This window comes from Lycorma delicatula, chromosome 4 (genome assembly GCF_047948215.1).
Source record: "Lycorma delicatula isolate Av1 chromosome 4, ASM4794821v1, whole genome shotgun sequence".
NCBI classification, from domain to species: domain Eukaryota; kingdom Metazoa; phylum Arthropoda; class Insecta; order Hemiptera; family Fulgoridae; genus Lycorma; species Lycorma delicatula.
In genome coordinates, this window is record NC_134458.1 from 182310473 (window position 1) to 182332427 (window position 21955).

General features: G+C 33.5%; 2 protein-coding genes across 2 annotated transcripts in view; one reads left to right on the forward strand and one right to left on the reverse strand.

Moving 5' to 3' along the window:
* clu (clustered mitochondria protein homolog) overlaps window positions 1-9708 on the reverse strand; it is a 114276-nt gene extending 104568 nt beyond the window's left edge. Inside the window, exon 1 of the mRNA XM_075364809.1 lies at window positions 9533-9708. Within this exon, the coding sequence (XP_075220924.1) occupies window positions 9533-9617 (85 nt within the window). The 5' untranslated portion in view covers window positions 9618-9708. The remainder of the gene's footprint in view (window positions 1-9532) is intronic.
* A 624-nt stretch (window positions 9709-10332) lies between these two features.
* Window positions 10333-21955, forward strand: part of Ube4A (Ubiquitination factor E4A) — a 61925-nt gene continuing 50302 nt past the window's right edge. Inside the window, exon 1 of the mRNA XM_075364810.1 lies at window positions 10333-11271. Within this exon, the coding sequence (XP_075220925.1) occupies window positions 10642-11271 (630 nt within the window). The 5' untranslated portion in view covers window positions 10333-10641. The remainder of the gene's footprint in view (window positions 11272-21955) is intronic.

A 21955-nucleotide genomic window follows, 5' to 3' on the forward strand; every position in this document is an offset into this window, starting at 1 on the left:
CCCCCAGCGCCACCGAGCGGGTCTAAACTAATTCAGAAACATTCGCGGGCGTGCGCACAACTCATCAAAGTTTCATCGCAATCGTATTAACAGTATAAGAACGCATACGGGACAAGCATTCATCTTTTATATAAGATGAATGTTTGTTTCTGTACTATTCTGAATACAATAGTATAGGAACAAACATTCTGAATATAAGCCGATTTGGCTCATATTCAGAATATATATTAGTTACGTGAAAGTAATATTTTTAGCAAAAAGTGGACCCGCTAGGTGGCGCTGGGGTCGAGATATTTCGAAAAATTGTATTTATGGTTCGATTTGGCTTATATTCAGAATATATATTAGTTACGTGAAAAAAAATATATTTATGCGAAAACGGAAGATTGGAAAGAGGGGAGAGGTGAAGATTGGAAGAGGGAAAAAAGGAAAGCTTAAATTTTGTAATGTTCCGTTTTTTAATGTTTTATCAAACTTCCATTTGTGTTCGGTTAATCTACATATATATATATATATATATATATATATTACTCAAATCTAGCAACAGAGAAGCATTGCCAGGTCAGGTAGTTATAAATATAATCTAACCAAACTTAACCACCTATGCTCGCTAACTAGCAAGTGAAGGTTAGCAAGCGAAGCGAGTGTCGGCTATGTTTTGGTTAATTATATTTGTAATTTCCAATTAGCCAGGCGTATTGCAATAAGCCTGATTTTTCATTTTTCCAACGAAAAAAAAATATATATTTGCCTATGTATAAAGTTTTGAGGCTCAAAAATCTCCGAACTACATCAATTCATTGAAATTTGGATATGCTTGTTAAAATTTGATAAAAATTGGTAGAGTCGTTCCTGAGCCTTATATTATAACATTGATGAGCTTCATTATATCAATCAAATGAATTTTTATGTACACCAGTTCAGAATGTTTAAGATGCTTAACAGTTTTATATTTGCATTAACTAGGTACAAATGAATATTTTAATTTATTTGCTATTTGTTTACGTATTGTGGTTATTTATAAGTTCTGTGAGTATTTTTTTTTTTAAATCTGAAGAATTAGAGAGGATATTCGAAGGAAATGTAAAAGATGGATTAACTACTTGGTGGGAAAAAACTTTTCCAAAATTAATTACTGTTACGATTTATATTGATACTTTATTAAACTTATAATAATTTTTCTGATGAGAAATGACTTTTTTTGGGGCCGATTATGTATAAAATGGATAAAGTTATTTTTATAGACATACTACAACTTTTATTTGGATTTCATAACTTAATAGTATAAGCAACCTGAACAGAAAGATTGTGTAAACATTCAAGAATAACATACATTTCAAGCCAGCTTTATTAGAAAATTGATCAAGTGAAAAAAACATTACGGCAATTTCATTGAGGTTTATATAGTGTTATATCAAGTGTTCTGAAAACCAAATGATGTTTAGGCCTTACAGTTCGATATTTTCATTCTTTTCATTACATATAATGGCCGCCATTATTCTTGGAAAAGCAATACCATAAAGTACCATTTGTACCTCAGGTTCTTTATATCCATAACTTATCAGGATAGGTACAGTAACACAAACTAATTTATCTCTTTCTTGTGGAAAATAATACCTTACACATACATTTTCTCCTCAGTATGAGAAAAACAAAAGCAATTTGACGTAGAATTTAAAATTACTAGAGTAAATGGTTTAACTAAAATTTAAACTGAAAAAATAGATGAGAAAATAAATGTATTTTGACAGTAACAAATGCTTATGTCAATAAATAAACTGTCCAGAAAAAATAATGTAAAAAAAAAACTTAAAAGAGGGACAGATGTTATCAACACAATATATATGTATTCCATTTAAGATTAAAAAGTAAAATGATTTAATGAGGATCATCAGAGCTCTAAAATATGAGGGTGAATCAAATTTTAATGGTAATTTTGCTATTATACGCAGCAAGCAGTTCCAAGGTAGATGGCAGACTGGGGGTTAATGTTTATGTTAGAAAGGGGGGGAACCCCTTATTTATATATATAATTTTGAAGCTAATTCATAAACAGTACACGAAAGGCTGAGATGACAGAAGCAACCGTATTATATTTTTCTTTTATAGGCAAACAAGGAAAACGTTAGAAAACTGCTAAAACCAAAAGGTTTTATATTTTAAATTTATCAAAATTACATACAAAATTAGTTGATCAAGACATTAAATTATGTAATAAACATATACCTATTAATAATCTTGTAAAGTACATTACATATACTTTATATTTATCATTTTATAAGTCTACGTGAATGGTTTGAAATTTTTAATTGAAGAACTGAAATTAAAAATATTTTGACTGTTTATAAACTGGATATAATTATTTATATATTTATTTTTATTTTTCTGACCATGGGCAAATCAAGAGACCTTCAGAAAATATATAGGGTAGGAATGGTTTTACTACTCAAATTAATTTTGTACTGCCCGGTGTACACAAATCAATTCACTTCAAAAATTTATATTCTTTTTTTTTTAAACAAGGTGAATTATGTCATCGATTTAAATAACAAATAAACTAATAATATAAGCTTACTAAAAAAACTGAGTACAGTGATATGATGAAGCTATATAAGACAGATAATTGTACAAAAAAATACCTGATTCCCCAAACAAAATACGAGGGTAGGTAAATTATTATCCGCGAAGTAGTTATACATTTTATTGCAATACAAATAGGAAACTTACATGTACATAATTTTTCAACATAGTCCCCTTGCATTCCAACGCACTTGGTCAATCATTGCACAAGCTTCCTGATGCTCTCATAAAAGAAGGTTTTCGGTTGAGCTGCGAGCCAGGAATGCACCGCTTCTTTCACTGTTTCGTCCGAGGTAAATCGACGGCCCCTTAACGCCTCTTTGAGTGGACCAAACAAGTGGTAGTCAGAAGGGACAAGATCAGGACTACACGGAGAATGAGCCGGTACTTCAAAGTTGAGTTTCTAGTGTTTCAGCAGTGTGGGCAGCAGTCCTTGGCGTTTGCTTCGAATTGTAGGCTTCAGCTTGGCAGTAAGCAATCTCACTGTAACGTAAACTGTTTATTTTCGTGCCCCTTTCCTCATAATATTCCAATACTGGACCTTGTGAGTCCCAAAAAACTGTAAGCATCAGTTTTCCTGCGGATGGTTGGGTTTTGAAGTTTTTTTGCAGGGCGAATTTGGATGTTTTCATTCCATACTGTGCCGTTTACGTTCCGGCTAACGATGGATCCATGTTTCGTCACCAGTGATGATTCTGTCTAAGATGTCCCGTTCATACCCGCAGTGGTCCAAATGTTTTTGGCAGATGTCCAAGCGTGTTTATTTATGCGACTGTGTGAGTTGTTTTGGGACCCATCTTGCACAGACTTTATGAAACCCAAGTCTGTTGTGAATGATTTCGTAGGCAGAACCGTGACTAATTTGCAGACGATGTGCCATTTCATCAATAGTTACTTGTCTGTCTAAGAAAACCACGTCAGGTGCACGCTCAATGTTTTCTTCGTTTGTTAAACAAATTAAGAAAACAGCCGGACGACCGGTAAACGGTCGCATAATGGTTGCATAACAGTTGTGCGACCATTTTTGAATTTTTCAATCCATTCGTAGACACTCCGTTGCGGCAACACACTGCTCCCGTACTGTACCGAAAGTCTTCGATGAGTTTCGGCCCCTGATACACCTTCCGACCACAAAAAACGGATCACTGAACGTTGCACTTCTTTGGTGCAAACAGAAAGCGGAGCAGCCATGGTTAACGGCAGGGCAGCGTTAATGGAACTAACCCAACAGCATGAAACCTGCAGAGACGTAACAACAATTAAACTACGCATACGTCATCTACGCAATACGGCAGTACTACCAACATAAACAAAAATATAATTAAATTGCGGATAATAATTGACTTACCATCTTATAATTAACTGATAATGTTAAACATTTATTTCCTGCTTTCGTCTCCTCCTAGTATTAGAAAGTTATAAGTTAATTTTATAATCTTCTTTAAATTATTTTTGAAAACCATACAAGTTTCAAAAATAAAAATGTCTACATAGAAATAAACCCCAGTACGCCAAAATATGCAATAAATGAGACTGATTACAAAATACTTTTGCAAGAGTAAAATCAATCTAAAATGGGACTTTCATAATCACGTCTAAGAAATAAACTTTCTTCCTTAAAAAATAAAAAAAAAGCTGTATTCTAGTTTCTCATGCTATGAATTTTCTTTGAAGAACAAATTATGAAATCAAAGGGCTACTGGAAAGAAGAGGACAATTTAATGTTGAGATTAAATTAAATTGGAGATTGGACTACTAGGAGATGACCAATGAAACAGCAACTGAACAGGAACAACGAGAGAAATCACAGGCTTTGGGATTAAAATACACACACATGCAAATTGAAAGTGTTGTCAGCTGTTCACTGAATTAGGCTTTTTATTACAAAAAAAAAATATTATTAAACATCATTTACTTGTATTCACCAGTTTAACCAATATGTATATTTTCATCATCATTAATATGTTTTCTTTAATTTCACACAAATAAAAGAGTAACAAAATTTCATATTATTAATTAGAAATTAGTAATGCGTAATTCATAAATTTTACACTACAGCATGAACAAGATACTGTTGTTATAATTTCAAATAAAAATTTTAACTTCTTCTCTTAAGACAACTCTTTCACGCTTAAAGGTAACTCTACCAAACTGAAGATTTTTCAGGATCCTAGTCATACCTCAACTTACATAGGGCTATTTGTATTAATATATTAAGTAAATATAAAAAAGTAATCCTTTTTTTTCCAAATGATTGTAAAAGAATGAAAGTAAAATTTTGTGTTTTCACACAGTTATATGAATTGTTTTATTTAATTTCAACAAGTTATATCCTATTTTCTAGGGATCTTTGTTTGGACTGTATATTATTCATGAAAGTACATGTACTTCTATTATTTGTTAACACAACTTCAACAGCCCAACAAGTAACAAAACAAGAGTGCAATTTCTGGTCAAGAATGAAGCATCCAAAGGAAGATGTCATAGGAGTTAAGGTGTGTGTGTATGTATGTATATATAAATACATGCTATCAGCATCAGAGGTAGAAATATCAGTCCAAATGCTCAACCAAACTGAAACTATACCAATCTACTCCATATGAGAATTATGTTCAGAGCTGGCTAACAAAAATTATAATACATGAACTGGCATGATCCATTATCAATAATTTAAATTAACCCAATGTTAGTAAGAATAGCATTGTACAAGAACTGGCTAACGCATTTGATTGAAGTGATTTTTTTTTTTAATGATAGATGATGAATTTTGTAATAGATAAAAAATCCAAACCTAACTGACATTTGAAGGCAAAGCCTCCTTAATAAAAGATAGCAGTCCTACTGCATTGTTGGTCAGTTATTATAAGAAATATGGAATAAATCCCATAAATATACTTTTTACTGGTCAGATATGCCAACATGTTTTTAAAATAAAAATACAGCTGCTACCAATGTTATAATGTAAAGAGACAAACACCAAAGAAATAACTAAATAACAATCATACTGACCATGTAAAATAAAATAAACTGCTAAATTCATTGATTCAATTATTTAATAATATAAAATAATAACAATAAAATTATTACTACTTCATCCAAGTACGTAATTAATAATCATATAGTTTATCAGAAGTTCAATAAAAGTGCCTCTCATCAGTAATGACCTCGTTATAGTTACAGAAATTTTTTAATTTTTTTTAAACTTATGTAATATAAATATATGCGTAAAAACATAATTCATTATTATTGTGCTCATACAACTACTACAATCACAACAATAAAATTACAGAATTCAGAAGCATATGAAATTTTTTTTCTATACATCTTATAAGAAAAATCTCATTCAGTAGCTATTTTTTAAAAAATGATTTCATAATTTAAAAATAATCTACCGTGTGTTTCAAAATGAATATCAGTTTTAAAGTTACGTAATATTTATTAAGTTTTACTTACACTGATAAATTATACATGAAATGAAAGAGCAACTTAAAACAGGTTTTCCTCTAAGTGTTCAATGTGTGCACCATTTGTCACATTGCATACATCCAGGTGATAGGAGAGTTCATTCTATACTTTAATCAGCAAGTCTGGAGTAATTGATGCAACAACTGCTTCAATTCTGTGTTCCAAGTTGGATAGGTCGGCTGATAACAGTGGCACCTACACTTAATCTTCTATAAACCCCCAAAGAAAAACAATTTCACCGCCCAAAGAATTTCACAGGATCAAATTGGGTGAATGTAGAGGCCATGGCAAACAAGCCCTGTCAATTGGTCTTTCCCGGCGACCAATCCAGCGGTTAGGGAGAATTTCATTCAACCAATCACATATAGCATTATGCCAGTGAGGAGGCACGCCATCTTATTGCCAAATATAGATCTACAGTTTGTATTGCAGTTGAGGAAAGTCATAGTTGTAAAATATCAAGATAGTTCATTCCAGACATACTGATGTTCTTTGGTGGTTGGGTTTCTATTAACCACACATCTCAGGAATGGTCAACCTGAAACTGTACAAGATTACACTTTACTTACATTCATGTATATCATCCTCATTCATACTCTAAAGTAATACCTTACAGTGGTTCCAGAGGCTAAACAGAAAAAGAAAGAAGACACAGTTGCTTCCATGAAAAAGAACAGCCTGTAAACTTGCAGTCAGGATATGGCACAAAAAATTCAGTTTTGGGGAGTCTTGTTCACACTCAATATTTCATTAGAATTTTCTGATTTTCAGATATGCACATTATGAGTGTTTATTTTCCCATTAACATGAAATGTTGATATGTCACTGAATATGACACGATAAAGAAAGTCTTCATCTTCAAGGTGCATCATTTTATTTGTAAAGCTAGACTGCAAACCATAATCTGTAGGCTTTAGGGCTTGTAACAGTTGTAAACAATACGGACGCAGTTGGTAAGCATTTCCTTAAAACCCTCCAAACAGATGTCAGTGGAACTGCTAATCTGTGGCTAGCCTTCCTAACGAATTTCCTATGACTATGCACAAAAGACTCTCATACTGTCTTCAGACACACTTAGTCGTCCTGTACTCTTCTCTTTACAAATACAGCCAGTGGTTTCAAATTGTTTATATCATCTACAAATGTTATAATCACTTAGGGTACACAATGGAATGCATGCTGAACAGTAATAACGGATTCACACTTTGCAAAATGTAAAACACAGAATGCTTTCTCTTGGGGAGTCACCATCTTTGCAACTAGAACTTTCAAGTGGAAAATACAGGAAAAGGTTTATGAGCTAATGCACAGCTATAACTGTTTGATTTGTCCTTTCATTTCATGTATAATTTATCACTGTATGTGAAACTTACATACTGCATTTTAAAAAATATTTTCAATTATATAATTTTTTTTATTTTTAAATAATACTTCAATAATTTTTTTTCATTTATTTAACTTATAACTATTTTAATTCAAACATTAAATTAATATTAACTATATTAAGTAATTAAGCTATAAAAAAAACTCAGAGCTGGGAGAGGGAATCGTTAAGATATAAACCACATCCCAGATGATTCCACAACACCTAGAATGTCTTAATGAATAGCTTTTTTATTACTGACATAATACAAAAATGACAATGCTGATTACAGTTTCAATTTAATTAAATAAACTGCATATTTTGGCATCTATAAAATAATGACTTTAGTAGTAAATGATGTCTTATGAAATAAAAAGTAAAATTGAGTTCCAAGAGCTTTGGTCTGAATTTAGCAGAGTAGAAATGTAGAATTATATTTTTACAAATTTATTGAAAACAATTAACATTAAAAATATAACTTTTTCACCATGATAAAGTGTAAATGATTTTAGATGTCAGTATTAAAATTGAGAGTACTGCTAATGAGGGATATTCCTAAACTTCCTGTCTTTAAATAAATTACGTCAAAATTAGTGGTTATTGTATTATTTCTTTAAGAATAATAAAAAAGCAAACAAACACATTTATTTCCAGTAATCACCATAATGAATGTAGAGTACATGTTGCTACAGGTTTAATAAATATGTAACAAGGTATTTATTAAAAAACTTTTTTCCATCCTGCTTCAACAGTAAAAAAATAGACCTACAATACAAAAATAAACAAACTCCACGTAATAAAATTTAAAAAAAAAAATACATACTCTAATCCTAAACAGAAACCCCCACATTAATAAAAGGAGAAGCTGTTCTGGTACTTGTTCCAAAATTTTGAAAATATAATGTAACCTATACATAAACTACTGTTAAAATTTTGAGTTAAAAAGATACTGCCTTATGGGAAACTACACAAGATTACCAAGGATGACTATAAAGAAGTACATACAAGGCATTACATAAATTTTTATGCTTATTTATACATATTATCAGCAGCAGGCTAACAGATTGTTATAGTTGTCTTACATAATTTATGATAAAATATGAACTTGTATCAAAAGAAAAATGCCAAATGTCGACCAAAACTTAACCCAGAATCAATTGGAAAAAGGCACAGATACCATTAATATGCAGTAAAGTTTAGCGGTAAGATATGCAATTAAAAATTTTAACAAATATATAAAATATGTTTGAGTGAAATGTATATTGTAAATTGTTGATTTTTGTGGCTACTAAATATAGTACGAAACAATGCACTAGAGGCAACAGATCATGTTTTATAACCACAATAATCATTATGTTTTACAATGTTGTGGGCTAAACTGTAAGTTAAATGGCTTCTATAACTGCTATCAAAACTCCCGTAATTCATTTAACATCAAAGCAGAATGAACTCTAAGAGAAAAGAATTAAAATACTTAACTATTTTAACACAAGATGCGGCCATGGGAAACTTAATTTTTTTTCTAAATAGCAAAGAAATTACAATAAAAAAGCTTTAATGTCAAAACATCAACAGCATTTAAACTGAATGTGAGAAGAAATCTTGCTTCTGAAATTACTTACTGCTATTTACAAAACGTAAGAAGATGGTTTATTTAATTACAACCAAATCGAAAAATATGTGCAATTACATGATTTTATGTACGAGTGTGTTAATGAGGAAAAATAGGTTGGAATTACAAGATAACACAAATATTACATGAAGATGTATAAGTTAACAAATCCATGAGGAGAAGTTAATTTAACTTTCTTTTTGCAGCCAGAAATGGACCTAATTTGTAAGATTAAATTATGGAAAATAAAATACCTAAAACTAAAACGCACAAACGAAAAGTAGCAGGTACCGAGACACATTGATGCAGGTACGAGTTATTAAACGAAAGCCATCTACAGAATGGCAAAATGTTCTAAAAATATCTAAACATTATATTATTTTTCTACTGAGCAAAATAATTGTTCGGACATTTAAAAACCTTATCAGGTTCAAGCCGGTTGCATCATCAAGGTTAACGAAAGCACTACTACTAAATTAAAAAACAATCTTTTAAATCTATTCATAGCTTACTGATATTCCTAGTGTTTTCTAAAACTTCTGTTTCCGGAGTCTGATTCCCATTTTCAGGCGCATCAACTTGCGAACCTAAAGCCATCACAAATTCACTTAGTAATAATTTTCTTTAATTGTTCCTTCTATACCGAGACTTCTGCACACTGCACATGTGCTATGCGAAAATTGTTCCCATTGGTTGAAACTTGTTCTACACTTGGTCTGTGGATCAGACGAAATTCACTGCCTGTGATTATAATACATTATTTGTCAATAAATTTTTGTTGTTTTATAAATGCATTATACGAGATTGATTATTTATTTATCTTTTATGGAAATTTTTAATTTATCTTCTTAAAGCTAAAAACAAATAACTAATATTTATTTTACCACTGTACCTTAAATTTATTTGAAGCAATTAATTTGGATTTTCATATAGTATTTGTTAATATATATAATCAGTTGATAACAATGCTCTATTTTCACTAATGAAACTTGATTGGGCTATTTATTACAGTTCACTTTTATTTCTGTGTATAAGATCTGGAAAAACAAACAATATCGTAAGTAATGTTAAATGATGTAATGAAATAGGCTGAAATTTAATTTCTCCTTAAAAGAAATTCTGTAAAAAATCATAAAAGATCTTATTACAGCAAACAGGAGGTGATTTATCAAGAATCCTTCTTGTAGTTATACTCAGAGTTCGTTGAAAGTTTTGATTATTGTGCAATATTATATTTGCTAAATGAAAAAATAGGATCATTTACTTTTGTGAGAAGGTTTGCAAGCCTTGTTAATGGATTGAACTTCCTGTGTACAGTCATTGCTTCCTGAAAAGCGTTAATTTGTATTCATGGTTGTTTTCATGAATCAGTTGGTTGTAGATGTGTGTTGCAGTCTTTGGTTACAAACGTTAGAAGTTAACTTTGTTTGCTCACAGTGCGTGTTTTAATACGAATTACCAGTAATTAAGATTGATATCAGGTTAAGTTGCCAAAGAAATTGTTAAATGGAATTTATTATTAATTCAGTTAAATTAATAGGCCGTCCTATTATTTAGTTGAGATCTAACTTTTGTTTACTGTATTTTATTTTGCACCGGCTGTTCTTTGCATATCCAAACTATGTCGAACGTGTTGAAGGATAATCCTTTTGCTCAGTATTTTTCTGAAGTGAGGGATGTAGATAAATATTTGAAATTGTTACGGGAGTGTGCGTTATGTTGCGCTAAAGAGGGTGATTGCAGTGTAAAAACTGATAAGAAACGAACTGAATGTGTTAATTCTCTTGAGATGGAAGATACCGATTCGGAAATAGATTTTGAAACCAAAGTAAACTGTTTAATCGAAGAAATATTTTTATTTACTTTAAGCAAAATGCCTCGTTCATTTCTAAGAGGTCGTGTCTCACACCTGTTGTATCTAAAAGAGTTAGCTACTTCCTTATATCCAGAGGAGTTGATGAATTCAGAAAATTTGGGACAAGTCCTTTTTGAAAGGCTGTTAATAGAAGATCCAAATTCTTGCATTTTAACTAATGAAAAGTTAAAAGAATCATCAATGTCATATGTTGCTGAAAATGAGTGTATTACTTATTTATTTAACTGTTATGTTAAGGTAATGGAAAAGAAAACTCATCGTGATGAAAGACTTGTAAATTTACTAAAACAGATGACAGATCTAATTGCACAAAATGTTGCTACTGCCTTAAAACAGCCAGAACTGTATCAAGATTCACAGGAGTTACATAAACAGGTTGGATTTTTAAATTGTTTTTCAGTTCTATAAAGCTTTTAATGAAAACCTACTTTAGTAAATTTGCTAGTTATTTTTCTTGCAACATTATTGATGATAAGTTGCCTTCCTGACTATTATAATAATGTATCCTTTTCTTGTCTTGTTTATTACACTTTTTATTTTTTACTTTGTTAATAATTCTTAAGAGTAACTTAAGCTCTACTGACTTGGAAGATTGTTTTTGTTAGAAATTTATTCTTGTTGAATTATTTGTATTATAACAGAAATAAATAATTTGGTAATTTTATACTATTAGGGACTCGCCTCTCATGTTAATAAAATTTGGCATATACTTTATTTAGGAGTTAAGTTATTTGTTACAATTGAAATTATTTGTCAGAAACACCTTTGACTCAAGTTGTTTTCGTTGTAGGTTATGAAGTACTTTCACCAAAAATGTCATAATTGAACATTGTAAAAGTACAGTGTATATTATTTTTAGGCTAAGTAATTTGGTTGTTTGTTAATTAAGTTAAAAATGATTAAGATTCACTTAAGACTAAATTAAGTTAGGTTAAGCTTAAATGCTAGATGGTTAATTTAAGTGATATGCATTATTTAGAGTAAATTCAATTTATTTTAGTTAAGATTTACGTCAATGTTAAGTTGGATAACTATTAATTCCATGTACTTACAATATCAATATAACTTTTTTTAAGCCTATTCCTGCAGAGGATGAGATGAAATGGCAAGATTCAAACCCGGGACCTCCAGATGAAAGGCAAGACACTACCACTTGTGCTGTGGGGGCCGGTTAATCAACATAACCAATCCAATCAACCCATTTCTTCAATTTCATCTTATTAACCTTAAATATTAAAAGGGCCAATTGTTAGGCTGATTCCATAATTATCAGTAACCAATTATTTAGTATGAAAATAATGTATATTACACTTGTACAATGCTGAATTACAACATTTTTGGTACAGTACTATGTAACTTAGGTGAAAGGTGTTTCTGATGAATAATTTCAGTTGTAACAAATAACTTAGGTCCTAAATAACGTATATTCCAAATTTCATCAAAATCAAGAGTTCAGTTCTTAATTATGGGATGTGATGGCTTTAGTGAATTTTTTGGTACTTAGGTATTAACGCCACCGCAGCTACAGCTTTATTTAAAAACAAAGTAGTCAATCTGATTTCGGTGGAAAATGGGCCGATATAGAGTTTAACATAGATTCAAAACAGTCTCTTTATTAATCTTAATAAATGGTTATTTATATTTATTTATTTTATAAATATAATTTAACCAACCCTAACCTACGCTCGCTAACCTTGACTAATTAACAGGAGTGTTTTGATAATTTAAATAATAAATAATTGTAATAATTACTGAATTTATTAAATAAATACTCAAAAAATTACAGTGTCAAGGGTAGCGAGTGTAGGTTAAGTTTGGTTAAATTTTATTTATAAAATAAATAAATATAAATAACCATTTATTAAAATTAATAAAGAGACTGTTCATTTTCCACCGAAATCCGATTGACTACTTTGTTTTTAAATAAAGCTGTAGCTGCAGTGACGTTAATACGTAAGTACCAATTTTTTAATTTAATACTTTTCACAAAAATTTGTTTATATATTAAAGTCAGTGTATTATATTGATAAGTCGTATAAATCTCCCTTGATATTTTAATGGTAACAAATATTGAAAGTAAAATTTGATACAATCAAATTGATGTAGGCAATATTTTTATTTTATAATTTTTATTTTTTGCTGATATGTTATTTTAAAACCTTCCATTCTGTTCTAACCAATTCAGTTGTTACTATGTATGGTAACGTATTTACTGTCAGAGTAGTATTTATGTAATTGGTTGGCAAACTATTTTTCATAATATATCCAGATCCTTAAAGTCAATTAAATTGACTGAAAGAAATAATTGCTTAACATTTAAAGTACTGTGACAAAGTAAGCAGTCTAAATATTTATTATATGGAGAAATAAAAAAAAAGGACCACGTTACTGGGAAACTACCATAGTAGAAATTCAGTAGTTTGAATAATTTTTTTTCAGTTAACTTTGTTGGTTCAAAGATATGTTTTTATTACAGTTTCATTTTATTAATGGTTTCAATTTTGTGTATTCATTATGCGTCATTTATCTATTTTCATATCAGAAGCATATAAAAACCTACTTTTAAAATAGGAATAATATAATTAAAAATGTTAAAGTTACTTTAAATTATATAAAAGTTAAATAAACAAAAAAATTACATCAAAATTTTCATTGAAAGATTAAATCAAATCAATAATATAATACAGGTATATACACATCACATGCAACATCAAATGCACTCTTTTCAAGCAGTTACTTCTGTGTTCATTGGCTGGATAAAGATGAGACTGAAACAGATGTATGAGAAACCAAATATATATGATGAGCTGTAGTCTGAATATCAGCATAGTTTTACACAACAGAGTCCATAGTGAAACCCCTTCTTCTGTCGTGTCAGTAACTTTGTCCTGCATCTTGTGACACCTGAGTGCAGCTTATTCAGAGATCAGAGATCTTCAAGTTGTCCAGTTTTCTTAGTGTTCACGAAGTTCTTCACGGGGTGCTTTCTACCCTTGAGGAACCTCATTTACGGGCGCCTGGGCAGTGTCAGCCTCGCTAACAGGTTCTGCAAAATGTTATTAAATACTTATGTGTTCCTGCGCACTACCGACTAAACCTCCACCTCAGGCTATCCACTCTTCTTATCACAACTGTTGTGCATTACTTCAGGAAGGAGGAAATACGCCCTCACACACATTCAGACACCACAGTCAACAGACACGGACCTCACACCCACAAGATACCAAATATCATACTAAATCTCACCACACTCTCCACAACATCCAGTCATCACTCACAAGTCTCCTACCCCCAAGCCACTCCCTGATTTTCGAGCGATGTCTTCTGTCCAGCAATATATTGGGGAACAATTCTTCCAACAATACCTGTGAGGGAGAAGAACAGCACATGGTGTTTCCAAGCAGTTGACCAGACATGCGGCTCCATCCTCTGCTGCAGTAACCTCGCGTACCGTACTGAGATCCAGTGTCTCCGCAAATTATTTCTGGTCCATACCCCTCGTACTCCAGCCACAGGGAACCGGCCCCCTGAGGACCTCCATCTGTAACACTCATGAGGATGGCCTAGTGATCACTCGCTAGGTAATTTTCACTCACCACCAGTCCCGAATCCGTGCCGCCAAAGCCGGCTTAGCAAAGGTAAGATCAATAATGGACCCAGTGATTCCCCTCCTGAACGTTAGTGAGCCTCCAAAGTTGAAGCATTCTAGATCCAGTAATGCAACGACCTTGATCAACAGTCTGCCCCTCACGTCAATCCTGGTGACCCCCAGGTAACTGACCAGGCATTAAAATCCCCCGTCAATAATGCCAGCCGGTGAGCTTCGAGGTCTCTAGTAAGCGAGGCCAAGACTTCCTTGTATCATTCCACAGACATGTTAGGCGAAAGATAACAGCTGCAATAATAAATCCTTGACTTGACGAAACCATGCTCCCTCTGAACGTTTCGCACAGGTAGGTATGCAATTGGCCAAATGACCGCACCCCGATCCTCAGAGATAACCCACTCCAGTTGCGAGCGAGGAACGTAGGGCTCAGAGATGAGGGCAATATCAATGCCCATCTCAGAGACATAACCTTGTCAGCAGGTCAAGCGCCAGTGTCATATAGTTCATATTAAACTGACAATTTTCATTTCCATCAACAAGTTGAGGTATGCCCGGTTCTCCATGATATTCTCACTATTGGCCCCCTTGTAGCATGTGGCACTGCCCCTTTGCATTGCACGTAAGACACTTCAGTGTTTTGCTACATTCTACAGTGTGTGATGTCCGTCCCTCTGTAATTGTAACATACAGCCTTCCTGTCTTTGCCCCTGCAGTTCTTTGCCTGATTTTCTGTTGCTAAATATTGGTAGCATCGCAGAGGAAGATCAGCAACATCTACTCTACAGCTCACAAGCTTGATCTTCACCCTTCGCTTTTCTCCACTTTCTCCAAAACCCGGTCTAATTATCACTCGTGTTAGTCGATAACAACTGACCGGATGCCGTAGACAGCCCCTCTAAGATCTCACCCAGTTGTGTGCCGTTCTCTAAGTTCCAAACCAGGAGAAAGGTTGTTCTGGTCTTTGTGGGAACACCTACCACCTTTTATAGTTGAAAGTATCTACTTAAGGGCACCATAGGTTTCCCTTTTCTCCTTAACTTTAATCTCCATATTGCTGCCAGCCTTCCTTATAGAGAGAATTTCTGAATCTGCTGGGACCTTCGTCTCCGTCGTGAATAATTTAAGGAGGTTTGCATAGGATGCCGCCGTTTTGACTACTGTAATCTCCGTCCTATTGTTATCCTCAGGGGGAACATCACTACTCCACGCAACTGAGAATTCACCAACTGGCGCAGTAATATAGAAGCGACAGCTGGTTGTTCGTCCTGCATATATATCTCCACTTGTAGTAGTCCCAAACGGCTTCCATTGTCCTCTCTTGATTTTTGTAAAAACCTCCACTAATGCTTGCACAAGATCTTTGTCATCATCTGAGTCCACGTAAGCCACATTGAACATGTTGGAGACCATGGCCTCCCCACCTCCAACTTCCCCTATCAGTCTCATCTCCAGAGCAGCCGACACAACATTCCCAGCTTTTATTTCAGATTTACTCAACAGCCAGGCTACTTGTGGATGTTTGGCAATCAGTGTGTCCATCGACCTAGGTTCTGTCAATGCGTGCTTATCAACAATTGCAACCTTATTGAGCATCCCCTCAGTTTTTGCTGGGATTCCAACTTGGGTACTTCTGAAGATAGGTTTGAAATTAATTAATAACTAAAGTTTGTTATCAACCATCAGTATAATAGCCACTATCAGTACACAGTATATTACTAATAAAGTACCAACGTAATCACTTAGATACAGGTAATTAAAGACCCTATTGCCAAAGCAATAAGGTCAACATCTAACACTTTAAATAAAAAGTCAATCCAGCGTCCAAAACTTGAAAAAAAAACATTATAGCACTTCCAAAATAATCCAATCGTCAGATTCCAGTCCCACAATCTGTAAAAATACCAAAAAAACCCAGAAAACCAGAGCATAGAATAACACTACCATTCACTTCAAATACTTGAACTCGACTCAGGTGCTTTCTATCCTACTAGATAAGTCTCGCTTAGTGAGCTGTGCACCCTTAAAAGGTAAGTCGTGCACACTTGGGTGTTCCTGCAAGTTTCTGAATGGTCATCTGGAAACTATCTTCAGCTAAGCTGCAGTCATGCTGGTTCATAGCCATGACAAAGTATGAGCTTGAGATGTTAAGTCTTGAACTTCTTCTTAAGAGCTGCTACTTCTCAGGTGTTTCAATGCCAAGCAAACTATACAGCTTCTTAAAGGGTATAGATTGTAAGCATCTTGAGATTATGCGACATGTTTTGTTCAATGCCACGTGTACTTGGTATGGCAGGATCAGTAGCATACTGGACAGGCATAATCTGCTGCTCAATGGCATAGCATGAGAGCTGAGGTTTCACTGTATCTGGCTTTGCTCCCCAGGTTCCAGTCAGCTTCCGCACCACATTATTCCTTGCAGCTACTTTCATCTTTGTGTTCAAACAGTGTTTCTTGTGTGTGAGGGCACTGTCTAAGGTGATCCTGAGGTAACTTGGAGTTTCATATTATGCCAGCTGGGTTCCTTCCCACCTGATGTTCAGACTTCTGGCTACCTTTCTGTTCTTCAGATGGAAGACATAGGTCTGGGTTTTGGCAGGATTTGGCTTAAGCTGGTTTTCCTTGTAGTACATTGCTTAATGTTACTTCTATCTCCTTGAAACTGTCACTTTGAACAGTGAATGCACAATCATCAGTGTAGATGATCAACCTCAGGTAGTGGCTGGTCATTGGTGTAAATTTTGAAAAGAGCTGATGTAAGCTACCTTGGCAGACCATTCTTTTTGTGTTTTCCACCTACTTCTTTTTCCCTGGAATTCCACCAAGAACCTCCTATTTTGGGGAAAGTTCCTGATCATGTGTATGAGCTGAGAGTTGTAAGTGATTTTGTAAATTTTTACTACAAGAAGTTTATGATGGGCAGTGTCATAGAGGCTGCTGTGAGATCTATGAATACAGCTTCTGTAATCTGCCATCTTTCAAAACCATCCTCGATGTGCTGAGTTAACTTTAGGACCTGTGATGTACAACTTTTCTCTTCCCTGAAATTGGCTGATTTTGTCCATTATTCTCTGGAGGATGTCTTGCAAGCATCTTATAGAAATAGCATAACAGTGAAATGCAATTATACCTCTTTGGTTCATTCCGGTCTTTGCCAGACTTGAGTATAGCCATGACTAGGTTTCCTCCATATTTTCAGAATGTTGAATGTCTGGATATGACATACATTAAATTGTTCATCAGTTCAAGGATTTTTGCATCAGGGCCAAAGTTCTTTATTTACTTAATTCGTATGTCATCTAGAACTGCTGCTTTGTTGCCATTCTTGCAAGGAGTGGGATAGCATCAGAACAGGTCTTGATAATTAATTGACTAGAGTGCTAACATGTGAGGGCTTCGACCTTGCATAGGTCACCACTGTCCAAACCTGCTTTCAGACGTTTAGGTCTTTCCTGGCTGTGTGCTTAAATCACAAAACCCTAAGCATTTAGCTCTTGTGATCCTAAGCATATCTACTGTGTTATATTAATGTATGAATAAAATTGAGATTGATCAAGTAATTACTCTGAATTACCAAATATGTTAATGTTCAAAAGCTGTTAATCTTGAAGTAAGGATGAATGGGATCTAGTAAAATTTGGTTACATTGTATTTCAAGATTTATCTCTGTACTAGTTGTTATATGTTTACTTCTAATAAGATGACTGCAACATTGGAGGAGTTTTTTTTTTCATTTCTGTATGTTTTGAAAATCTTTCTGTATATGTTCAATGAATTTTTCCTCTGTAGTTAATACTTTATTGGTGTTGCTTCTGTTGGTTGCTTAAATTGGAATTATTCATTTTCTGTTGCAATTTAAAATGTATATTAAAAAATGGATTACTAGGATGAAGCAGGAGTAATATAAAATGCCACATAACACAGGCGAAATGAGCTTTCAGTCAGAAAAATTAATTTAAACATCAGGAAAAGATTTTTGAAAGTATATGTTTGGAGTGTAGCTTTATATGGAAGTGAAACTTGGGACGATCAAAGTTCCTGAGAAGAAAAGATTAGAAGCTTTTCAAATGTGGTGCTGTAGGAGAATGTTAAAAATCTGTTGGGTGGATAAAGTGACAAATGAAGAGGTGTTGCAGCAAATTGATAAAGAAAGAAGTGTTTGAAAAATATAGCTAAAAGAAGACACTTATAAGCCACATCTTAAGGTATTCTGGAATAGTCGCTTTGATATTAGAGGGACAGGTAGATGGGAAAAATTGTACAGGCAGACAACATTTGGAATATGTAAAACTAACTGTTAGGGATGTAGGGGGTATACTGAAATGAAACGATGGGCGCTAGATAGGGAATCTTGGAGAGCTGCAACAAACCAGTTAAATGACAAGACAAAAAAATAAAATAAAAAATAAACATTACAAACCACTTGATCAATAATTGATAACACAGTATTCTATAAATTTAAAAAATAAATTAATACATACATACATACATACCCAAAACAATAAATAGAATCTGGAAAGTTTTGAGCGTAAAATAGAAAGACATATTTTTTCTGTCCAATATAGTTTTATTTTTCAACAAAATCTCATTTCAAGTTGATACACTTTTTCCAGCGATGCTCTAACCTCTTTAACCTTTCCAAATAGTAGCTGGTGTCCTTTGTAAAATAGGCATTTATGTATGACAAAAATCTCTTTTCTCTAAACGAAACTTTAAGGTTAGGAAATAAGAAAAAGGCCAGATCTGGTGAATACAGAGAGTAATTCAACTAATTCAAGTGCAGTTCGTGAATTTTAGCCATGGCGACCGTCGAAGTGGTAGCAGGCACATTGTCCTGATGGAAAAACACTTCTTCAAATGTGGTTGTGTTTTTACAATTTCGGCCTTCAGCTAATCAAGTAATGATGCGTAATACTGTCCCATTATTGTTTTACTGTTATGAAGATAATCGATAAACAAAATTCCTTTACAGTCTTAAATAACAGTCGCCGTCACCTTTCTGGTCAATAGAACTGTCTTTGCCTTTTTTGGAGAAGGTTCATCTTTTGCAGTCCACTGTTTTGACTTGTTTCATCTCAGGAATGTAGTGGTGGATCTACGTTTCATCTATCATTATGAAGCTATGCAAAAATCTAGACTTGTTTTGCCTAAACTGTCCCAGTAAGGCCTTGGAAATGTTCATTTAAATGTGTTTTTGGTCCAAAGTGAGCAAACCTGGCATCCAACTCGCAGATAGGTTACACATATCCAATTCTTTATTTATATATGAAAAACACATTCTTTCAATATGCCCGTAGCCTCTGCTATCTCTCTATCCTTAATTCATTGGTCGTCCAGTACCATTTGGTGAACTTTTTTGAGATATGGGTTGTGGTTACAGTTTCTGGTCATCCCAAACAATCATAATCAACCAAGCTGGTATGACCATGTTTAATTTCAGTTTTGCTACCATCTTTTCAAGGTAGCAAATGATGGAACAGAGTCCCCATAAACAGCGTCCACCTTAGTTTTAATTTCCGTATGTGAATTGCCTTTAAAATGCAAGTATTTAATCACGGCATGACATTTGATTTTTTTCCATTTACACAAAAACACTTACAGTTACTTACTCAAATGATTATCAAACAATAACTGAGTATCCAAAATGGCTGAAATTTAGTGAGTACCTTTCAACACATGTGCGAATATATTCCCTAACTTTTGTTGTTGTGTGCTGCCATCTTCATGTTGAGGTTCTAAACATTTCAGGCAACCCTTGTATAATTATTTATTTAACATTGAATAAAATAAATAGTATAGTAATGTTGTTTATTTTTTAATGATATTATTTGTTGTTAATAATGGACTCTTGTATATCAAATACTTTAAATACTTTGTCAGTATTCCTACTTATATTTTAAGTATTGCTTGTCACAGTTTGGAAAGGTTGGTTGAAGTGTAGGGTGGAGGTAGATGCTGGATCTTTGACTGGCTTCTTACTACCAATGACAGCCTGTTACGGTACATTATCCACCACTATACTATTTGAAGTGTCAACACTACTTTAGACATCTTAGAACTACTGCACATCTATGTTTTTACACTGTCTAAACTTTGGCAAGGAATAATATAATTTCTTGAATTGTTGAGCTTTAATTTTTCATTATTCTAAAATAAAACCAGTCTATCTAAATAGACTGGTTATCTTATTAATGATTGTATTAATTTTTTATTTTACCAAAATACTTATTCTAATTATATAATGTCTCCCTTTATGAATCGTGAGACCTTGCTGATGGTGAGGGGTCTTGAGTGCTCAGTGATACAGATTAGCTTGACTGAAGGTGCAACCATATTGGAGAGGTATCTGTTGAGAGCCAGACTAAGGAATGATTCCTGAAAGAGGGCAGCAGCTCTTTCAGTAGTTAAGGGCGTAGGTCAGGACGACTTAAATGGCCATATCAACATCTCTCAGTACTGCGCAACTAAAAGCAATGGAAAACTACAGCTGCTTTTTTTCCAAGAAAATGTAGCTCTCTGCATTTTCATGTAGCAATGATGGAGGTGCCTTCCTTGGTAAAATATTTTGGAGGTAAACTAGTCCCCCATTCGGATCTCCAGGTGGGAACTACTAAGGAAGGGGTCACCATAAAATTAAAGAATAACATTCTAGAATTCAGAGCATGGAATGTTAGAAGTCTAAAAAAGGTTGGTAGGTTAGAAAATTTAAAGAGGGAAATGGATAGGATAAATGTAGATGTAGTAGGAATTAGCAGGTTTGGTGGGAAGAGGAAAATGACTTTTGGTCAGTTGATTTTAGAATAATTAACTCAGCTTCAAATAATGGGCAGGCAGGAGTAGCTTTAGTAATGAACAAGAAGGTAGGGAAGAAAGTAGAGTATTTCAAAATGCATAGTGATAAAATCATTGTAATAAAGATAAAATCAAAACCTAAACCAACAACGACTGTTAATGTCTATATATGTACAAGCGCCCATGTTGATGATGAGGTAGGGTGTGTATATGAAGAAATTGATGAAGCAATTAAACACATAAAAGGAGATGAAAATTTAATAATAGTTGGAGATTGGAATGCAAGCATTGGAAAAGGCAAGGAAGGAAATATAGTGGGTGAATACAGGCTGGGCAAAAGGAATGAAAGAGAAGACCGACTTATAGAGTTTTGCACAAAGTCTAATTTAGTAACTAACAAAACCCAATTTAAAAATCATAATAGAAGAATGTACATATGAAAAAAGTCAGGTGATACTGCAAGGTATCAGATAGATTATATCATGGTTTAGAAATGAGTTGATTTAGAAATCAACTCGTCGACTGCACTGCAAAGCTTACCCTGAGCAGACATTGGTAGCGACCATAATTTAGTGATAATGAAATGTAGATTGGAGTTTAAAAACCTGAAGAAAAGGTGTCAGATGAATCTGGAATTTAGAGAATCTTGAGGAAGAGGAGGTA